This window comes from Pseudorasbora parva, chromosome 9 (genome assembly GCF_024679245.1).
Source record: "Pseudorasbora parva isolate DD20220531a chromosome 9, ASM2467924v1, whole genome shotgun sequence".
Classification (NCBI taxonomy): domain Eukaryota; kingdom Metazoa; phylum Chordata; class Actinopteri; order Cypriniformes; family Gobionidae; genus Pseudorasbora; species Pseudorasbora parva.
Window position 1 is genome coordinate 6,110,571 of NC_090180.1, and position 23,961 is coordinate 6,134,531.

The 23,961-nt window shown below is 37.6% G+C and overlaps 1 protein-coding gene across 4 annotated transcripts in view; it reads left to right on the forward strand.

The window, feature by feature from the left end:
• jph1b (junctophilin 1b) overlaps positions 1-7,557 on the forward strand; it is a 28,664-nt gene extending 21,107 nt beyond the window's left edge. For 2 of the 4 annotated variants that reach the window (XM_067453643.1, XM_067453640.1), the window contains exons 4-5: positions 1,818-2,479; positions 5,420-7,557. In XM_067453643.1, coding sequence (XP_067309744.1) covers positions 1,818-2,479; positions 5,420-5,500 — 743 coding nt within the window. In that variant the 3' untranslated portion in view covers positions 5,501-7,557. The remainder of the gene's footprint in view (positions 1-1,817; positions 2,480-5,419) is intronic. The other 2 variants (XM_067453641.1, XM_067453642.1) reach the window with 2 other exon arrangements.
• The last annotated feature ends 16,404 nt before the right edge of the window (positions 7,558-23,961 follow it).

Sequence of the window (23,961 nt, forward strand, 5' to 3'; positions counted from 1 at the left end):
GCCTGTGCTGACATTGTGACCGATAAAATGAATCCATTGTGGGCAAAGCAGAGAAAGGGGAGGAAACCTTTCCTGGTATGACATCATAACAGGAGAATTCAAGATCAGCTCATCTGGCCTCTCATTTTCTCAAAGGCAGAAAAAGAGCCAGAACCACTTGGGGAGAATATTCAGGCTAGGGGAACTCATATTAAATTGTTCCCCGCCAACCACGGAAATTTCCATTATTTGTGAGAAAACGCTTCCAGGCCAAAAACAGAATTTTCCGTGTTTCCGTGTTTTCACGGTCGGACGGTAGAGGGCGCTATTGCGCATCTTCTGAATGAGAGTACTGAATCTCCTAAACAAAACACACACAAGTAAGACGCAGTGAAACAAGCAATCGCATGTAATCATATGCATATGAAAAATAACGTGATCATCGTCAATAAACAGCATATGAATCAAAGCTGCCTAATGTTTCTGAATGAAATGTGGACCCAGGACGAGCTATAGGACTGTGCAAGCATTAGGAGTGTTGATGGACTCGATCTACTCCATCTGTGTTTGATCATCGCTTTGGATCTGATCTGGAATCAGTCTTTCACAAATACAGGATTTTCTCAGCGTTTGTTTCAAAATTTTGCTTTTTTTTTATGAAACCTACCCATATTCAAGTGTTGATAAAAAAAGGAATGCATGAAGTTAGAATAAAACGATTTTTTTTTTTTTTGTAAAAGATGGTCAACTCTTAATTTTGATATATGGCATGCTCAGATATTCATTTAAAAAAAATATTCTATGGGCTATTACATTTTTGTGAAAATTGTCAAAAACCCTGGCAGTGGCTGGCAACTTTTTTTTTTAAATGCTGGCAGGGAAAGAGTTAATGTTGATTAACCCCTTATAAAATAAAAATGGGATAAAAAAATAGTATAGTTCATGTTTTATTTCACAATAATTAGGCTGTTGTCACTTTATGGTATAAATCAAAGTATGATACAAGGTCAAAGTCTTAGAGTCTTAACAATCACCATCATTTGTTGCAGTAATGTTCTTAAATTCTCATGAGCCTCCAGGCTCTTCCAGAAAAATTCAAAAACTTTTTTTTTTTGCCTCATCTCTGAGAGAGAGAGAGAGAGAGAGAGAGAGAGAGAGAGAGAGAGAGAGAGAGAGAGAGAGAGAGAGAGAGAGAGAGAGAGAGAGAGAGAGAGAGAGAGAGAGAGAGAGAGAGAGAGAGAGAGAGAGAGAGAGAGAGAGAGAGAGAGAGAGAGAGAGAGAGAGAGAGAGGCCCTCCGCAGATGAGCTGTTCCACGTTTCAGCTTTGTAAAAAGGTTGATAAACAGTGTGATTTATTTGCAGTCTTAGCCTGGGCTTGGACAAGATCCAGTGCAAGTTCTAGAAAGCCCATCTGTGTCAGCTGTGAGGCCACTCTGGCCATATCCGTGGTCTACAGAATCTGGAGAATGACTGGAAGCTCTGACTTGAATCATAAAGCAAGTGGCAAAGTTCTTAATGTCCATCCCTGCATAAACACTAACAGACTGAGTCTTTGAAAATGTGAAATTGCATCTGTGTCGGCAGTTTATTCTGAGCTTGATATTCACAAGCAGCACTCTTGAGATGTTTTGTTTCTGAGTATTGAGAGTTTGAGCCGCATTTAGATCTATTAAGGACTTTTTGTCAGACAGTAACAATTTGATCTTATTACATTTAGGTTTTTTTAAGAATCAGATGTTAAGTCTGTATTAAGTAACAAAAATATCACAACAAAAATGAATATTGATATAAAATATAATAAAACAAAACTAATTCTGACTTTTTTATACCTCTTTAAGGCCCCGACTATATCAAGCAGAGGTTCTCCAGTGAGCCTATTGAGATTAAAGAAGTACCAGAAGAAAAGAAAGAGAAATCACCTTCAGGAAGTCCGCACTTTTATCGCAAAGGCACAACCCCAAACCAGTCCCCTTCCCAAAGCCCCGGTCCTACGCCACCTCCCTCACCCCCAGTCAGCAAGAAAAAGCCCTTCTTTAACAGAAGTGCCCCAAAAGCCATCAAAGAAAACAAGCCCCCTGTTGTCGAAAACCTGGCAGCGGGTGTCCCCAAGGCTACTTCCAGGATATCAGACAAACAGGAAGTAAAACAGGAAGTAGTACCCGTAGCCAAACCCTCCAAGCCTCCGGCGCAGGTCGCCAATGCCTCCAGCCCTGGGAATGGTGAGCTGCACTCCCAGTATCACGGATACTTTGTGAAGGCTGAGGTGATGATACCACCCGATGATCTGGCGGAGGAAGAACACCAGGTAACGTCGACTGCTCTTCCCAGGATGCCCCCGCCTGCAAAGCAGTACCGTGCACCAACACCCAAACCAGTCATGGCCAAAGAGAGCAAACCCGAGCCCAAACTGAAGAAACAAGAATCATTAAAGCCAAAGAGCCTAGCAGAAACTAAGAAAGCCAGCATGGAAATTACTACTGACATTGTTGAGGAGGAATCAGTAAGTAGCTGCAACATACATGACATTCATTACAAAAATGACTATTCTTGTCTGTATACTGTATAACTTAACTGTGCTCTTTTGCACAATATGGTAATGTTATTTTTCACATATACATGCTATATATTATCATATTCTTTCAATATTACAATTCTAGATTTTTTTTTTTTTTAATCTATCCTTTTAAGCATCACAACATTATAATGTACAGTAACAAAATGGATATTTATTTTGAGATTACATTTAGCAGTGTTATTAATTTATTAGTGTTTTAAAGATTAACTTTTTATGTGAGCGTTACTTGACGGCAAAGGCAATTAAAGGACAACTCCGGTGAAAAATGAACCTAGGAGTAATTAACACATGGTTACAGAGTAGATCGTTCTCTGGGATGCGTTTTCATGGAAATCAAATGTAAAAAGTTGTATCTCTAAAAACAGATTAGCTTATAATGTTTGTATATGGGTCACAGAGTAAGTAAAATTAAATCGCTGGTTATTACCACTAACAAGTCTCAAAATAGCCTCACACTAACACAGTAGCATAGTGAGGGTCCCTACATACATTACACTTTCTAAGCATAAAAACTGTTTAATAAGACACTTTATAACGACAGTACATCAGAGTCCTGCACGGGTCCATTTTTGGAGACCCGTACCCGCAAAGTTTAGCACCAGATCCGACCCGTGACCCGTGAAAATATCAAAATTAAATCCGCACCCACCCAGACCCGTTAATATCGCGTGCCCGCGATAAATCACACACGCTAAAATCATTCAAATTAAAATGCTTTATTTTTTATCCTGCACCTCTCTCAACATCACAACAGCGTAATGAATGGGCTAATGAAACAGGCATGTGCCTTTAAAGACTCCACTTTACTCCAACTTTACTTTTACTTCATTCATTGCTACTCCTGCTCGCTCCTTCTGGGTTACGAGAGGCATCAACAAAAGTTTCAATGTCGCAGTGGTGGTGACGTGATGGGTCAAATGGCATATCGTTGTTGCGTGTATGTGTAATGGTAATAGCCAACAATTTGTACGAGGGGGGAAGAAGGAGGCGGGAACCGGCGAACATTTAAAAGACTTTAACCAAACAAAACAAAAGTAACGTGGGCAGCCCCTCATGGACATCTGCCATGCACACACACATAATAAAACGTAAACACAACTCAACAACAAGTCCAGGTCTGGTGATCTCTGGTCCTTATATGCCTCCGAGCTCCTTCAGAGGACTCGAGACCGGTGTGGCTCGCAGGTGACGCTCATTCCCAATCACGCCCCGGTCTCGCTCACTCTCTCTCTCTCTCTCTCTCTCTCTCTCTCTCTCTCTCGGTCACCTCGCCACAGAAATATTGCTCATATTTTTCATCTGCGCTACTACCCGAGTTAATTATCCGCCCGCATCCCCGCCCGTGAATTTTATAAATGTCACAATCCACCCGTTTTAGCCACTTTTATGCAGGTTGCAGGACTCTGCAGTACATTACGTGTATGCACACAACAGCTGTCATCTTGGAAAACAGTCTCGACGAGTCGAGCCACGAACGCTGTGCTAAGTGATGAACTGTGACTTGGAATCTCGTATGAACCTAACAGTTCATATGAACCAGTCCGTTTTTTTCTGAAAGAAAGCACTGAACGCAACAGAGAAAATAAATAAAGATAAAAATGTCCATGTAATTAGATTTCACAAACTTAATTTCTATCGACCAGCTCACTTAGCACAGCGCTCTTGCTACCGTGTTCGTGTGATGCTATTTTGAGCTTTGTTAAGCCCCTTTCACACTGCGATTCCGGCAAATACACGGATAATGTGACCCGGCATTTGTTCCCGGGCCGCTAGATTTGGTCCATTCACACAGCCAGCGAAATGCCGTAATATGTGCGCTTTCACACACAACGCTTAACGGTCCCGGGTCGAGTTGACACGTGACATCCTGATGTGACGTATAATGGCGAGCGATCTCAGCTTCAGCGCGGATAGTAAGGAGCTCCGTGGTCTCGACTTGTGTCCAGTTTGTACACATTTCTGCTTGTTTAATTTTAGTTTCTTTTGTATACGAACACTCTCTGCGTTTAAAACACCGACTAGCTCTTCTGGCACTGCAGGGTTGTATTATTGAAAAAACAAGCTCTAGGAGTCGCACGATAACTACGTACACGTTGCGGCATATGTTACGGCTTTTGTTCACACAGCGCTCGTCCCGGGTCGAATACCGCAATATTACTAGGTACCCGACCCGGGTCGAATTCGGTAATCAATCCCGGGACGTGGTTGCTTTCACACAGAAGGTGGCCCGGCAATGTTCCGGGAATATTGCGGGTCCGATGTGCAGTGTGAAAGGGGCTATAGTGGTATCAACTAGCGATTTAATTTTACTTACTCTGTGCCCCATATACAAGCATTATCATGTAATCTGTTCTTAGAGATAAAACTCTTTACATTCGATTTTCATGAAAACACATCCCAGAGAACGATGTACTCGGTAACCATCTGTTAACTACCCCTAGGTTCATTTCTCACCGGAGTTGTCCTTTAAAGATGTAAAATAGGTGAAATGAGCATGCAGAATAAAATATACAATATTTGCTTATACCAATACATTTAAAAATCTCTAATATTGGCCACTAAATCAATATGGCACTTAGATATTCATCCCTACACAACTAATATGCACCCTTTAGGGGTAAATAAAGTAGAAAGGTGTATCTTTTGAAAGGGTAACTCCCCAGCGACATCTTTTGTCACTTTTTTTTCTGAGATTGTAATTAAAATGATTTTAGTTTTCTGTATTTATTTTACATTTATTTATAAACAATATTAAAGAATTACATTTTTGGGGTATTGGCCAGAATATTTTCAGTTGCTATTTGAGAGCAGGTGGTGCTTTGAGTTTCTCTACAATCATCTTTTTGTCTCTTGTTGGTTCTTCAGGGTCCCAACTCAATATTGGTCATTCTAGTGATGCTGATAAATATTGGACTGGCAATTATTTTTGTCCATTTTCTCACTTGACGGAACATTAAACTCAGGTAAGACTCTCGCACTCAAATGGAGGATTGCAGGTTGCCATTGAACCTGATCTTTGCCCCATGTCAGTCACCAACTAATGTAGTCTACCTTACTCTTGCCATGTAATTGCAGCTGTGCCTGAATGTTATTCAACATAATTACTTACCCTCTAACTGTTTCGACCCTTCAGTGAGCTCATGAAAACTAGCGGCATAGGCCCCTAATTCTCCGCAGTTGCGTCAATGGCCTTTAAAACAAAATGGCGCCAGTCAGACTCAGACACAGGCAAAGGCAAAGGACTGGACGACTGGAATTAGAGCAAATCACGGGAGAAAGACGAAACCCGGACCATTCGGCCTGAGCCAACCCAGTTCCTCTGGCGATGATTTGTGATTCGCTTGGGCTCTGAAAGCTGAAGCAAGCAGTCGTTGGGAAAGAAAAAGAATCTGCTGATCCAAGCCGTACCCAGTCAAGTGCATGTCCACCCCGCTGCTATGGGGAGGGGTGGAATGGGGGGACTTAACTGGATATGTTCGGAGATGCACTTTTAGTTGACGGAAGCAAACAGCTGCCTTACTATTTTACCAACTGACGTTTTAAAGGGGAGATGTGCAGTGGGTTGCCAGTGTGTTTGGGCAGCAGGAGTGTGTGTGCCAGTGTCCGCTTTCCACTTGGTTCAAAACACCATGCACATTTTGAAAGGGTCACTTGCCAGTCTTATTCCATTACCCATCTCTACAGCCTTGTCTAACATCCACTCCTGTTTTAGGAGATTCCTCCATGACATGCCCGTGCATGGTACTGGTTTAACAACTTTGTTTTTCTTTCTGTTGTGTTACTGCACCTGTAGCTAAAGAGGTCCGTTGTATTCTCGTTCTCAAAAATCAAACTTGAAAATAACAGCATGTTACAGTTGTACCTGTCCTATGGAGAAAACAAAGTCAAATATTATTTATTTAAATATTGGCTCTTGGAAAATACAAGTGCGTGGTTTGATTTAAAATATATATTTATTTGAAGTATTGTTGTAAAATTGTGTGTGCATTTTTCTTTAAAAAAAAATAGAGAGTATGTTTGACATTGTACTGACTGTAGGGTATAATGCATGGCTTTTATTATTATTTTGAGAAACCTTTGCACCTTTAATCTTCATGGCCTGATACTGTGCCCTCTAACCCCACCAACCCACCCAGAAACCCCTCGCACTAGCCCATAAATTGACATGTGCAGAGCGGTACCTGCCTCGATGTTATGCCTGCAAAATTGTGTTGAATACATTCAGGTCGACCCACTGGTTATAAATGCGAATGTAGAGATGGTTGCCTTTAAAGAATTTGTAACAGTGTTATAGTTTACCTCAGACAATATGTGATTTATGAAATGCTGTCTTAATTAGGAATTTTGTGGAAATCTGCTGTTATTCTCCATTATTTTAGTCTGGTGGTGCATGAGGATGTGGTTGCAATGAATGTGCACATGGTGCGTTCGCACCAGCATTTAAACGACAAATGTATACATATAAATAGATCTATTTTATATACAAAGTCAGAATATATTTAGTCAACAGTTGGACACTTAATGGCCTTGACTAAAATTACAGCACAGCATCTTTTGCTGCGTGCATGGCGTATTTGGTGGCCACGGATGTGGGGCTGTATGTGTCGTGTGAAGCATGAATTTCAGCAGTAACAGGCTGACTGTTTTTACAGAGGTTTTGTCAGACTGCGAGAGTATGTGAGAGGGAAGGAGGAGGGAAGAGAAGAGCATCAGAATGGATGATGGCTTGTCATTTGACAAGAGAGAATAATCTTCAAACGTATGCTTATTTTTAAAGGAATCGTTTTTTTGTTTTTGTTTTTCGTTTTTTTTCCGTTTTTTTTTTTGTGGCAGGGGAAACACCTTTGATTTACACTCATTGGCTATGTACATGGCAATTTTTAATTTGTTTTGTTTTCTATTTCTGTTTATATTCCATCCTGACCTGACACATATTAGATGTTATTAAAAGTTCCCCATGAAATTTGGCATTTGTTAAACCAATAAAGATTTTTGTCATTTTGTTTCTATGCATCTCTTTACCAAGCAAAGTTACAATTTCTGTATTATAAAACACACACACACACACACGCACACACACACACAAAAACAAACAAACAAGTATTTAAGATGTTTTATTGTAAAACAGCATTTGACTCTTTCGTGCTTCTAAGATTTAAGATCCAGCGTAGCTCTTACTGGGTCAAATTGACCGTCCAAAACTTCACAGCAGAAGAATCACAAATTGAGAATTTCCCAAGGCCTTCATGAAGTTGTTAAAGCATAAAAGGGGTAAGAAAAGAAAAGAAAAGGCCTCCAATAGCACAAAAGGTTTGCATATGGCATTTGAAATGGCTTTAATCTGTCAATGTTATATCTTTACATTTTCAAAATCATTTGAATGTATTGTTTTCATTTTAAAGGGTGATGAAAGTTTTGATATGAACTATCCCACACACCTACTGACATTAAAACACACACACACACACACACACACACAAAGATATATATAATTTTTTTTAGGAAATTATTGATATAAATTATAATTAAAAAGGCGACATTGCAAAGTCTTGACGCATGTCCTGACATTATTTTATTCCATTTCATTGACCAGCACCTAGTCCAAATTATGTCTAATAACCTACTATTAGTCAAAGAAGACTTTTAAATGATTACGCAAATGAATGCAGAAAATTATTAGACAGAAAACTCAGACAGGGGGCTCAAATTTCCTCTCTCAAGGCTTACAGGTATACTTTATTTTAGAGCAGTCCTTCCCCCTTGAGTGTGAAAATTGTTCCTTGTCTAGAGGATTGCTGTGGTGATACTAAGACCAAAATAGTGCGAAGCAGCTGCTGTTGGCTGGGAGAGGGTCGTATTTGAGCACCATGAGAGTTGCGCCAGCCTATGTCGTCTCTCTCCTCCTCTGAGATCACTGGCGCGAGTGGAAGGTCACACACCAGCTGCTTTGTTGTTCTCTTTTAGTATGAACACGGACCCCATATAGTGGACTACAGTTAATATAGAAAGAGCCTGAATAGAGGCTCGACCAACAGACATAACACACATAGCTCTGTTTCTCATCGGCCACAGCCATTAGCATGTAGTCTCACGTGACATTTTACCTCAAGATCCTCCTGCTGACGCACAAACAGGAAGAGGACCGCACAAAGGTACTGCATATCCCGTTGTCACATGGCCCTGTTGGTATTTCCTCCACCTTCAGGACGTCGTGTCATTGTTTGCATCATTTTCGAAAAAGCACAAATGGTTGAGACAAATTTAGAACCTGTGTAGTTTGAGAAATATTTCGGTGGGAATTGCCAAGGTCAATCATTTGTGGCATGTGAATGGGAGACAGTGAAAAACCTCAACCATCTCAAGCTACATACACCAGCTCATATTTCACAGGTCATCACAAAAAGGCTTGTGGTAAAGAGCCTTTATGAATGGCGAGGGCCTTTTTTTTCCATTTTTTAAGAACTATTAACTATCAAGTACAATGGTCTTTTTAAACAAGAAGCTAGTTTTTTTTTTTATATATAAATGCCCCAACATGACCCTGCTTAATTATTAAAGTGATTAACTTAAAGTACTATGGAATTGCTGCTTGAGGACACAGATGATGATCATTCCTTATATAAAAAAAAAGTTGTAAATGTATGACAAATGAAAACATTTTTGCGCCTCAGCTTCCCTTTTGAAACATAGCCTACAGTAGGCAATGTGGAGTTGGGGGGGGGGGGGGGGTATGGAGGCTCCCTAATTAAGCCTGTACTCTTAACCCGCCTTGCCATTAGATCTAGATTGATAGGCCCCAAGGGTCAAAGCTGCGAGGTCAGCCCGTCCTGAGACACCTGCTCTCGCTTGTCAGGCCTGCAACACCCACACTCCCACTGCGAATATGCAACTCACACCCAACCCTCTTGACAAGAGTTGTACCAAGCTCTGACTTTCCACCACACATACTGTATAAATTACACTGACAAATACAGCATGTGTCTGCTATGTGGTACTCTCCAGAGGTTTCACTTGTCTTCTGTCATATGAGGAATATAGGGCTGCAATTGTCTGTCTATACTACTGTCCCAAAAACATTTTTTAAAATTTATAATTATATATTTCTCAATATAATAACGCATTTTCATGTTTTATGGGGACATTCCATACACAATGATTTTATACTGTAAAAACTGAATATGCTATCCCCACCCATCATAGAAAACTTTTGCATTTTTACATTTTCAAAAAAGTAGGATTAAAAAAAAAAAAACATTATGATTGTGTGATTTATAAAACTTATAAACTGTTTTCCTTAATCAAAAAAAAAAAAAAAAAAATGTCCCCACAAGGATTTTTGGATATTGCCATCCTTATGGGGACATTTTGTCCCCATAATGTTGTGTTTACCAGGACACACAGGTTTACTATCTTTGTGGGGACTCTCTATGTAATGCTTTTACTGTACAAACTGTATATTCTCCCCCTTACACTAACCCTACCCTTAAACGTATACCGTATTACACAACTTTCTGCATTTTTTATATTTTCCACACACAAACAACAACAAAAAAACTCCTTCTGTGTGATTTTTAAACTTGTTTCTTTGTGCATACCTCCATTTAGGTCCCCAAAGTGACACGAGTCCCCACTGGAATAGAAAAACATGTACACAAACACGCACACATGTAGCACGCACATAGACGCTACTTATATATGCTTCTATAATTATTAAAGTATTGTTTTGTTTGTTTTATTATATTGGGCAGTCAATGCATATCTACAGAAACTCTTTCAAAAATATATACTAACAAATTATTTGCATTCATTTTTTTATATATGTATGAGACATATGACACTTGATCACAGAAACACAAGTCACCACATAATATATTAAGTTAAAAGTTATGGTTATGTATGAGTTACTCTTGGCTGAAGGCTGCTCAAGGCTCTTATTTTAACCTCCTTTATTTCAGTCTGTCCAAACTTCAAACAGGAGGGCCGTTCTGAATGAATGACAATACTCAGCAGCTGATAATGCACCATCCTGAAGGAGAATCAAGTTCCTAATTGACAGACTGGGCTGAAGGGGTGATATTTCCTATTTTCGGGGCGGCAGTGGCTCAGTGGTTCATGTAGGTTGTCTACAAACCTGGTTCGATCCCCGGTTCCACCTGACCAAGTGTCGAAGTGTCCATGAGCAAGACACCTAACCCCAACTGCTCCCGACGAGCTGGATGGCGCCTTACATGGTTAACATCTGTGTCGGTGTACGAATGGGTGAATGTGAGGCAAAATGTTAAGCATTTTGGATGGCCATAGGGTCTGTTAAAAGCGCTTTATAAATGCAGTCCATTTATTTTGTGAAACGTAAATATTATTGATAATTCAAAAAACAGACAGTATGCAAGTCAAGAATTTAAAATGAATTTGCTAGACTGACACGATAAGAACTCCAGAGCAATCATTACAGTGACACTCATATCAAATGTATTAACCACTGACAATCACTTGCCCAGAAAACAAAACCAAAAATACAGAATAAATAATCATATCTGCCTCAAAAAAGAAGAAGCTGTATACTCCATAGTTTGCCCTATAGTCCTCCCAGCTGTGGCACAAAAAAATTGTTCTTATTGCCATCATTTTTTGCTTCTACAGTGACATTGAATCGTAATGTCTCTTTGTTTCCTCGCTCATCAACAATTCTTACAGTCAGATAAATCTCATACTCTCCCTGGAAAGTAAAATTGGGAAATCAGTTTAACTATAGGATTATAGCTTTTAATCTTATTTCTATTTTGTATTATTATTTATTTATTAATTATATATTTTAATACATTTAATTTCTGAATGATCATATTTGCACAAGCATTTGGTTGCTCACCTCAGGGCCAGTAAACCTTCTCATGTATACTGGAAAGGTTGCATGAAGTGTTTCTGAAACAAGGAAGCAATCTCATTAACTATCCCAGCTACAGTACAAGATAATGCAGTAAACATATTGTAACATGTACCTCCTTTGATGATGTAACATATTTTAAAATCCTCACAAGGAATATCTGGCTGTGTGTGCTCCAACCACAGCTGACCTTTGTAATGAACACTACTACTATAACCAACACGACTGATTGTGAACACTGAAACAAAACAGGGCAAAGTCAAAACACATCAAAGTTAGTTAAGCTGTATCAACTAAATTAAGCAGGGCCTGTTCCATAAATTAGATCAATTATGTAATATAATCAGCATAAATCTTTCATAAACTTACTTGGGATTAGTGTATACGTTACAGTGTACAAATCCACTCCAAGAGAGCAGGGGGAAGCAGTCAATGACAGGTAATACAACGGACCTGATTAAAGACAGAGAAATCTAAAACGGTTAGTTCACCCAAAAATGAAAATTCGGTCATTAATTACTCACCCTCGTGTTGTACTAAAGACGTCATTAAAAAGCCCCTCTCACTACAGTGGTTCTACAATAATTTAATGAAGCGATGAGAATAGTTTTTGGCAAACTGCTGAAATCACGTGACATTGCCGATCCGAATCATGAATCGATACGCTGATTTATAACGGTTCAAAGCTTTGTTTTGAAATCAGCCCTTCACTATATAAGTCGTTATTTAGGTTTTTTTGCACACAGAAACTATTCTCATGGCTTCATAAAATGATTGTAGAGCCGCTGTAGTGAGATGGGCTTTGTAACGACGTCTTTAGTGCCTTTATGGGTCTTGAGAGAGGAAATGACATTGGTGTCAATGAAGGCCTTTCTGAGCCATCGGATTTCAACACTAATATCTTCATCTGTGTTCCGAAGATGAACGGAGGTCTTACGGGTGTCCACGACATTAGGGTAAGTAATTCATGAGAGAATTGTCTTTTTTTGGGTGAAATAACCCTTTAATGAAAAGACATCTAACATCTATTAATAATATGTGGATTTCCAATTCTATATTTTTGTATGCATACAATTCAAAAGTGTGGGGTCAGTAAGAGTTTAATTTATTTTATTTTATCTGATTTATTTTATTCAGAAAGGATTACACTGATCATAAGTGACATTAAACACATTTAAAATGTCAAATATTTTTTTTTTTTTTTTACTTTTTATCCATCATAGAATAAATCTATCACTGTTTCCACAAAAAAATTCAGTAGCACACCACATGATTGATATTAATAAAAATGTTTCTTGAGCACCAAATCATTATTAGACTTACTTATAAGGATTGTGTGACACTGAAGACTGCTAGCCTGACGTGGTCATACTCAATTGTAGTCAGAATATGAGTGAACACGGCAGAAAACGACTTCAATGGGCTGTGATTATGGGGCGTGTTTCAACCAAACCAGGAAAGACCTCAATTGGATAGACCAACAACCAATCAGAGCAACGAAGCGACACAATGTTAGTTGTTAAATGTCAACAGAGCTCAACTAGCCTGGATGCCAGGCGAACTTAGCCCCACCCACAAAATTTGTAGGTCGGCTGGTTCGGTCTGGCCTCAATCTATAGAGGAGTGATTATCCCTGAACAGAATCTGTTCGGACCAAAGAAATCATCAGGGCGGGCTTTAGACGATGATGGACAGATGATCAACAGTAACGTAATCATCACGTCATCAAAGGTGCTTGGATTATATTTGTTCAAATCCTAAACGGAGAGCTTGTTTGTATATGCATTCACCTTCACTATTTCTCTCAAAAATGATGATCATGTTGGGTAAGTACTCTGAGTATCATTCAATTATTTTATTTTTGTACTACACTGGCAAAGATCGTGTATTCCAGTGTGCGTGCAGACAGGGTTGCCAAGTTTTTATAACAAAACCCGCCAACTAGCCCAAAACAATAGCTTCTCGGGGGTTATCTGGAAAAAAATGGCGTTTGGGAGGTAAAATGTGTGCTATTTCGGCAAGGTTGCCTGCTCAAATTTGCACTCATGGGTCTATGTAGCACATAATAGTCGCTTCAACCCGCGGACATAGAAAACAACCCTTTGGTAACACTTGGCAACTTGGCAACACGGTGCAGTTGAGCTCTGTTGACATTTGACAATGCGTCGCTTCGTTGCTCTGATTGGTTGTAGGTCTGTCCAATTGATGTCTTTCCTGGTTCGGTTGAAACACGCCCCATAATCACAGCCCAATGGAGCAGTTTCAGACTCATATTCTGACTAGAATTGAGTATGACCATGTCAGGCTAGAGCTCAACTCCACTGTGTTGCCAAGTCTGCGTTTTTTTCCGCGGCTTTTTTTCTATGTCTGCAGGTTGAAGCGACTATGTGATATATAGACCCATGAGTGTGAATTTTAGCAGGCAACCATGCCAAAATAACACACATTTTACCCCCCAAACACCTTTTTTTCCTGGAGAAAAAGTAGGCTATATAAATATATATATATATATATATATATATATATATATATATATATATATATATATATATAGTAAGTATAAAAGTATAAAAACTATATATATATATATATATATATAGGCTGCATATAAACGTGTGTGTGTCTGTCAGTGTGTGCGTGGGTGCGTGCGTGTGTGTGTGTAAAAGTATTTGATATTCCACTTACCATCAAATGTGTACCAGATGCTAAGATGTTCTGAGGAACATAATAATCTTTTCTCTGCAATCACAGATGACACACAAGATAATGCCATAAAACTGAGTAACGTTGAGCACAAAAGCACCATATCTGCTCTCCTTCATCAGCAACAGCAGTGGCAGGAACTCTGTCAGAGTCAGAATGGTTATGAACAAGACGGGAAGCTTCTTGCTTTTAACAATGCACTGCATTTTTTTTATAAAACACATTTGGTTTGAAATCCGCCGCAGGTTTTTTGTTCAGTGCCAGTGGTTGTGAACAGGGAACTGCTGAAAAAAGGAAGTTTTGCCATTAGAAGAAATCATGAAACAAACAGGAATGTAGTGGGTACCTTATGTGTGTGCCTTTATTTAGTTTTTTTAGTATCATAAACATAATGACATAAATACAATGTTTATTTATGTTATTGGGTTATTTATTTCAAAGATCACACACAAAGACAATTAGAGCAAATATCAGTGTATAAGGTGTTTTTACAAGTCTGAGCAAAGCCAGTGCCCATGCCCATTTTACAGTCATCAAAACGCCATGAATGAATATGAATGAACCACTGACAATCACTCAAGCTTAGTGAATATCTGCTCCAAAAAAAAGAAAAGAAAAAGAAACAGCATACCATAAATGTACCTTATACACCCCTCCCATCCGTTAAAAACTTTAGTTAACATTAACATTATGGTTTTTCACTTGCCCAGTGATATTGAAATGGACTGTGTGTATGATTCCAAGGTCATCAACAAATGTCACATTCACATAAACCTGATAGTCACCCTAGAAGGTAAAACAAAATGCATAAAATAATCTGTTTAATCTCCAATAGATCATAAAGCTATAACACATTGTTTATTTTGGAATGAGTAAAGTGTTAGTGTCGAATCCTCTAGACCAGAAAAAAATCCTATAGTAATAATGTATTATTATAATTGTGCTATATATTTGTATACATCCAGACCATAAAGGTTATTTAAATGACAGAAAATAAAATGAATTATTGTTGATTGCTCACCTTAGGAGGATAAAATCCCCTCACATACAATGGAATGGTTTCATGAAGTGTTTCTAAAACAAGAATGAGATCTCATTAGTGGGCTGTGTTAATGCACAGACACTCTTCTGTGACTGTGAGGGTTATAAAACAGTCTCATTTCTAATACCTCCTTTGATGATATCACATAATTTCAAATCTTCACAAGTACCAACTGGCTGAACATGATCCAACCACAGCTGTCCTTTATAGTTAACATGAACATGAAACCCCATATGTGTGATCGTGAACACTGAATGACAAAACAAGGAAAATAAATGATTAATAGAAAATAAAAAAACGAATAAATAATAATAATAATAATAATATATATTTTATTATGATTAAATTATTATAAATATAACAGGATATAGTGAAGCTTAATAGCCTACCCATGGTCAGTTCCATAAAGTAAACATTAGGTTATATTATTGGAATCAATAGAGCATTCATCTTTCCCAAACTTACTTGGAATTATTGTATATGTTAAATTGTACGTGGTCATTCCTGTAGAGCAGGGGCATCCAGTCATTGACAGGTAATACAACGGCCCTGATTTAAGAGATTATTGACTGATTTTAATTACATAACAATGACATCAGAATCATGACAAAATATTCAAAGCCCACAAGATTCATGAACACAATTAGTACATAACTTGAAATTAAAATCGGAAGAAACATTTTGGCCAAAAAAATCAATTTAATATTGATTAAGTTAAGTATAACTTATCTTATGTTAATAGCTGAGGTAACATCAAACTGAATAAGTAAAAAAAAGATCTTACCACTGTAGCTGTACCAAAGGCTAACACTTTCTGAGGAGCAAACCAAGTGTGTCTCTGCTGAGGACACACAAGACAATGCCACAGTATGACAAAGAAAAGCTGAAAGGTACAGAAGCACCATTGCTGATCTCCTTTAATGAAACAACTCAGTGGCAAAATCTCTCCTTATTGGTTTCGTACAAAATGCATATCAGTCTCCAAATCATGATCTAATAACAACTGGACACAACAATGCACTGCATTATTGTAAAACTTCTCTTTTGGGTTGAACCATGAATACGTTTTTTTTTTTTAAGTACCCATAATTATGTGAACAAAGAAGTGCTAGTAAATGAGTCAATTCAGAGTTAATGTCACATTTCTTTACACTTTCACAGATGTTTCAGCTTCACAAACATCCTAAAAACACACCAACGACTCTCCTCAACAGTCCAGACTTTGACAATTACTTCAAAATCTCTCATAAGTCACACACCACAGAAACAGTTTTAAAATAAGAAATACAATATATAATACATGTATCAAGGTTTTACTTGCATGACATTTGCTTAATAACTGACACATTTAAGTTTGAAAAATTTGTTTAATGTTTTTGAAAGAAATCTCTTATGCTCCCCAAAGCAGCATTTACTGGATTTGATCAAAAAAACAGTAAAAAAAAAATGTTTTGGTTCCAAACATATCCTTGGCTCCCTAAGATAGACGGGAATGAGACAGCAGTAGCTGACACTATAGGGAAAGTCTCTTTTACACCCTTAAAAATAAAGGTGCCTGGAAGAACCAAGAATGGGTTTTCAGTGATGCCATAGAATAACCCTTTTTTATTTTTGTCCTAAAAAGAACCGTTTTGTGAAAGGTTCCATTTTTTTTCTAACCATTGTATAGTCTAAAGAATCTTTTTGCACTACAAAGAACCTTTTGTGCAATGGAAAGGGCCTTTGGATATTAAGGGTTGTGTATGGAACTGTACACCTGCCAAAGAACCAGTTAAGAACCTTTATTTTTAAGAGTGTACTGAAGCCTGATTGAATCACATCTGCGCAACACAGACAGATGGTGTCTTAGCACACCCAAATGGGTATGCACATTTTCCTATATAAGCTGAAGCTGAGTGTCATTCAATCAGCATTTTTCAACTGAGAAAAGCGGGCAAGTGACTGCTAACAGTGGCAGCATAGTAACACAGCAAGCATCCTGTTCTCGTTTATCTCAAGGAACCGGGTTAAGTAACTATAAGTCCTTTCTATAATGGTTCACTCATCATTTTGTCAGTGGCTGACACAAAAAAATGGGGAAGGGGGAAAGCACTGTGCTACTAGTGCAGGACTGTCCCAGCCTAAAGGCAGAGAAGAGGTACTACGAGCCTGGACCAGGCATGAGCTCTGATCAGAGGACCTTAACAGTGCAGGGCTGCTGCTCAGGGTCCAACACTCTCCGGGGCGAGGGTCTTGACACTTGGGGAAGACGCATCGCCTAACGCTCTGGGAGCGCTGCTTGACTTCAGTCAATGGGGGGTTTTCATCCCCATTCTGTGCTGCATCATCAACAGATTTGAGGGTGGAAGAGTGGATGCAAAATTAATTCGGAACACAGCATGACTTAGTCAGCTCTTCATACACCTCCAGAAAAACCGGGGCTATCCTCTGGTGGGTGGGTGGGGGTGGGGGTAGCTGTGCCATTCGCCGTTGCCGGCTAACAGGTCAAAAAAGAAGCCATATCTAAACATCTAAGCACAGGCATTTTCTCTGGGTCAAGGCTCGTTTAAAATGGACTGTGCCAAAGTGGAAAACTGTTCTGTGGTCAGAAAAATCTAAATTTGAAGTTGGGACGCCAGACTAAAGAGGACAAGGACAACCCAATTTGTTATCAGCGCTCAGTACAGACGCCTGCACCTCTGATGGTATGGGGTTGCATGCGTGTGTGTGGCATGGGCAGCTTACACATCTGGAAAGGCACTATCAATGCTGAAAGGTATATCCAAGATCTAGAACAACATATGCTCCCATCCAGACGTCATCTCTTTCAGGGAAGACCTTGCATTTTCCAACATGACAATGCCAGACCACATACTGCATCAATTACAACATCATGGCTGCATAGAAGAAGGATCCGGGTACTGAAATGGCCAGCCTGAAGTCCAGATCTTTCACCCATAGAAAACATTTGGCACATCATAAAGAGGAAGATGTGACAAAGAAGACCCAAGACAGTTGATCAACCATAAGGCAGTAGAAGAATGTGACAACATTCCTATTCCTAAACTTGAGCAACTTGTCTCCTCAGTCCCTAGATGTTTGCAGACTGTTATAAAAAGAAGAGGGGATGTCACACAGTGGTAAACATGGCCATGTCCCAACTTTTATGAGATGTGTTGATGCCATGAAATTTAAAATCAACTTATTTTTACCTTAAAATTATACATTTTTTTAGTTTTATGGCATCTTTGTATAGTATAAAATACTGAATAAAATACTGACATTTAAAAATTGTACAGTTAAAAACTTTTATTTTTGTTTCGTGGAAACCTTGATAAAAAAAATCTGTATTCTTTGTTGAAAAGATTTGTATTTATTTATTTCTATTGTAACACTATAAATTGTTATGGTGCATCCTTTCTGAATAAAAGTATTCATTTCTTTTTTTCTTTTTTTAATCTAACTGAACCCAGGCTTTTGAATGACTGTATGCATTTCTCTTGTCTTTTTTGTCTTACTGTTTAAATAAGCTTTTCTTGTTCAATAATCCTCCTTGAAAAAATTGAGACACCAACCAAATCATTACAGTAACACTCATATGCATTAACCACGGACAATCACTTGATCTGCCCAGAAAACAAAACCAAAAATACAGAATAAATAATCATATCTGCCTCAAAAAAGAAGAAGCTGTATACTCCATAGTTTGCCCTATAGTCCTCCCAGCTGTGGCACAAAAAAATTGTTCTTATTGCCATCATTTTTTGCTTCTATAGTGACATTGAATCGTAATGTCTCTTTGTTTCCTCGCTCATCAACAATTCTTACAGTCAGATAAATCTCATACTCCCCCTGGAAAGTAAAATTGGGAAATCAGTTTAACTATAAGATTATTGCTTTTAATCTTATTTCTATTTTGTGATATTTTTTATATATTATAATATAGTATATATTTAATTTAAAAAAATAGATCATATTTAAATTGGAGCAGATAAAGCATTTGGTTGCTCACCTCAGGGCCAGTAAACCTTTTCACGTATAATGGAGCGGTCTCATGAAGTGTTTCTGAAACAAGGAAGCAATCTCATTAACTATCCCAGCTACAGTACAAGATAATGCAGTAAACATATTGTAACATGTACCTCCTTTGATGATGTAACATATTTTAAAATCCTCACAAGGAATATCTGGCTGTGTGTGCTCCAACCACAGCTGACCTTTGTAGTGAACACTACTACTATAACCAGCACGACTGATTGTGAACACTGAAACAAAACAGGGCAAAGTCAAAACACATCAAAGTTAGTTAAACTGTATCAATTATGATTAAATTAAGCAGGGCCTGTTCCATAAGTTAGATAAACTGTGTAATATTTAATAGACATAAATCTTTCATAAACTTACTTGGGATTAGTGTATACGTTACAGTGTACAAATCCACTCCTAGAGAGCAGGGGGAAGCAGTCATTGACAGGTAATACAACGGTCCTGATTAAAGACAGAGAAATCATGAAAAAACATCTCAAATACTGAATATCATCATTTTTTGTGGTTTAGTAATTAAGTGGGTTTACAATTATTATTTGTGCCCACAATATACCTTTCAAATGTTTGGGGTCTGTAAGTTTTTTATTTTTTTATTTAAAGAAATTTAAAATTTTAAGGACTGATGATCAGTGATTGATTAAAATGATCAAAAGTTACAGTAAAGTAATTTTTAATGTAATACAATATTTCTATTTTACATAAAGGCTGTTCTTTTACATTTTCTAGACCTTAAAGATTTAAAAAATCTTAAAAAGTTAGACCTTAAAAAATATTGAACAACACGACTGTTTTCAACAATAAACAGTTATTTTAAATTGTAACAATGTGTCACAATTTTACTGTTTTTACTATATACTGTATTGTGATCAAAATAATAAAGTCTTGGTCACAAGAGACAAAGTTTTACTGGCCCAGACTTTTGAATATATAATTTGTGAGTGTAATTTTTATTTTTAGTATTCCACTTACCATCAAATGTGTACCAGATGCTAAGATGTTCTGAGGAACATAATAATCTTCTCTCTGCAATCACAGATGACACACAAGATAATGCCATAAAACTGAGGAACGTTGAGCACAAAAGCACCATATCTGCTCTCCTTCATCAGCAACAGCAGTGGCAAAATCAAGATGGGAAGCTGGGATTTAAACTGACCAATCTGTAAAAACACTTCTTGCTTTTAACAATGCACTGCATTTTTTTATAAAACATTTGGTTTGAAATCCGCCGCAGGTTTTTTGTTCAGTGCCAGTGGTTGTGAACAGGGAACTGCTGAAAAAGGAAGTTTTGCCATGAGAAGAAATCATGAAACAAACAGGAATGTAGTGGGAACCTTATGTGTGTGACTTTATTTAGTTTTTTTTTTTTTTTTACATGTTTCAGTATCATAAATTTCTGCAATTATTTAATGTATTAAAACTGACCACGGAAACAACAAAATGGAATTTCCTGTCTCCTGATGTTCACATGAGGATGTGTATCACACTTCTCAACAGGAAAATACAATGTTTATTTATGTCATTGGGTTATTTTATAGATCACACACAAAGACAATTATAGAACAAATATTAGTGTATACGGTGTTTTACATGTCTGATCAAACTGTCATCAAAATGCAGCTCAAGATAGGAATATGAATGAATCACTGCAATCACTTGATCTTATCAGAGTATCTGCTCCCAACAAAAGAAAATAATTTGTACACTGTAAAAAAAAAAAAAATTGTATTTGTATTTAACCAGTACCCTGGTTGCCTTAAAATTTTGAGTTTATTGAAATTAAAAATTTGAGTTGATACAATGAAGGAAATTTGTTTAATAAATAGAAACTCAAAATATTTTTGTATCTGAACCACATAAATTTTTTGATAAATCATGAAAATAGCACTATTTGGCATGTTTCACTGCATCATCAGAAATAAAACACACAATTACCCAATATGCTTACAAAATCTTTTTAAAGGTTGTCGAATCTCAAAAAATTGTCATTGTATTAACTCAAAATTGTAATATCAATGAGCTCAAAATTAAGGCAACCAGGTAACTTTTTTTCTAAATAATTGTTTACAGTGTAGCTTATCCTACATCTACATCTACGGTAAATGAGAGAGCTCAACACGCTGCAACTGAACTGAAGCAAACATCTTATAAATGTTTTAATGAGCGTGTTTTTGTATTTGATTGCGTTGTGAGCATTTACGGCACATGTAGTCAAACTGATGAAGATGTCTTCTTAATATGCTAGAGTTGTTTCTTTTGGCATTTAGTTTTCTTTCGCTGCATCACACTGAGCTCTCACAACATACTACCTCCCTCCTATCACTCCAAAATTTTGTTTATAACATTGTGATTTTTCAGTGGCATTGAAATGGACTGTTTGTATGTTCCAAGGTCCATCAACAAATGTCATATTCACATAAACCAGATAGTCACCCTAGGTAAAACAAAATACATAAGATCATTAAAATATAACAATAACATTATTTTGGAATGGGTAAAGTGTTAGTATTGAAGCTAGGCCAGAAAAATGTTTCATAAACGTGTTATGACATGTTATTATATCATTTTCCATACGAAGATAAAGCATTGGCTACTGTTAATTGCTCACCCCAGGGATAACATGTCCTCACATAAAATGAAGTGTCTCTAAAACAAGAATGCAGTCTCATTAGTGAGATGTATTAATGCACAATTGAAACACTCTATGACTGAGGGACTTAGTAAAACAGTCTAATATGCACTTCACATATTTTCTTCACAAGTAATATAACTTAAAAGAACATGATCCAACCACAGCTGTCCTTTGTAGTAAACATGAAACCCCATGTGTGATTGTGAACACTGAATGACATGATTAATAAAATAAATACATTAGAAAAAAATCATGTTTTACTTGATGGCAGTCAAATTTATAAGCAGCCATTTCACCCTACAGCCCAAGACTGGTTTCCCACTGAAGCTAAGCAGGGCTGAGCCTGGTCAGTACCTGGATGGGAGACCAACTGGGCTGCTGGTAGAGGTGTTAGTGAGGCCAGCAGGGGGCGCTCATCCTGCGGTCTGTGTGGGTCCTAACACCCCAGTATAGTGATGGGGACCCTACCTTCAGGTGAGACGTCCTGACTCTCTGTGGTCTACATCCCAGGATGTCCTTAGGGAAAAAAAGAGTAGGGGTGTAACCCATGTAGTGTGACACGGCTACATCAGAGATCATGTTCGTACAGTCTGACAAGCAACATTCGCAAAGGATCTTGAAAAAAAAAAATCGCACAGTGTGCAGGACCTACAATACCGAGTACAAATGCGGCCGAGACCGAGACCGAAAAAATGGTCTTAGACCGGTCTTATGACCAAGACCGGTCTCAAGTACTACAACACACTGATCAGTGTAGCCTATATAATCAAGTTTAAGTATCCTGCGTCTTTTGCTGTTACCTAGGTTCTGAGATAACAGATTAAACTGAATAAGTAAGTAAACTGATTAAACTACATGTATCTTACCGTTGTGTATCTTACCAAAACAATGCTACTATATGACAAAGAAGCTCAAAGGTACAGAAGCCCCATTGCTGTTGTCATTTAATGAAACCATCCACAACATCGCTCTGTCTACCATTTAAGTTTATCAGTCTTCCAGACATCTGGGTTATGAACAAATCACGATCCTATTGCAAAACTTCTCCTTTGGATTGAAACATGAATACATTGTTTCTCTGACCTGTAATTATGAGAACAAATAAGTGCTAGTAAACAGAAAGGAGTGAATTCAGAGTTTTTCATCTAAATGGCATTAATTTACACTTTCACAGATGTTTCAGCTTCCCAAACATAATAAAACACTTGAGATAATTAAAAACAATATTGAATAGAAAATATTACATCTCTCACATATAACAAGTCACACACCACAAAAAGGCTGTTATAAAATGAGAAATAAAATATAATATATTTAATGAAGTTTGTGTTTAAAACATTAACTGTCACAACAAATTATGTTAATTTTGCTGTCAGTTACACTACCGTTAAAAAATGTTGGGGTCAGTCAAATTTGTAAGTTTTTTCCACAGAAATCTCTTAAGCACACTAACACAGCATTAAAAAGTTTTCTATTTGAATAGTTTTACAAATGTATTTTATTTCTCTGAGGGTAAAACTGATTTTTTGCTGCTTTCACATGCCATTTCCTAATTACTGTGACTTCGATGGCAACACTATCAATGCCTAAATGAATCTGCAGCGTTCAGTGTAACAGCAGGTACATAGTAGGAGCTCTGAGAAAATTCCCAGCTTACAAACTGTAATTACGAGCTCTGCGAGGACGTGAACACTTTGAACTCTCGAAATGACACCATGAATGCACCTTTTCAGCATCATTACTCCAGTCTTCAGTGTCACATGATCCTTCAGAAATCATTTTATTATCTCTCTTATTTTTGTCATGTTGAAAACAGCTGTTGCTTAATTTGTTTTGTGTAAAAAAACGGTCCTAAAACATTTTCGGGATTCTTTGATAAAGAGACATTTTTTTTTCTATTTGAAATACTATACATTGTTAATGGATCTTGATCTCATCTTTGCTGTTATACTGCACGTTTTCTCACACTCCTCCTAAAAAAAAATTGCATTCTAGCTACCAGTACCTTTTACATGTACAGTGACGTTGACATGTAATGGCAGCATTTTTTCAAAATCATCAACAATGTTCACATCCAAGTAAAGCTGATATTCTCCCTAGAAAGGAAAACAAAATAAATAAAA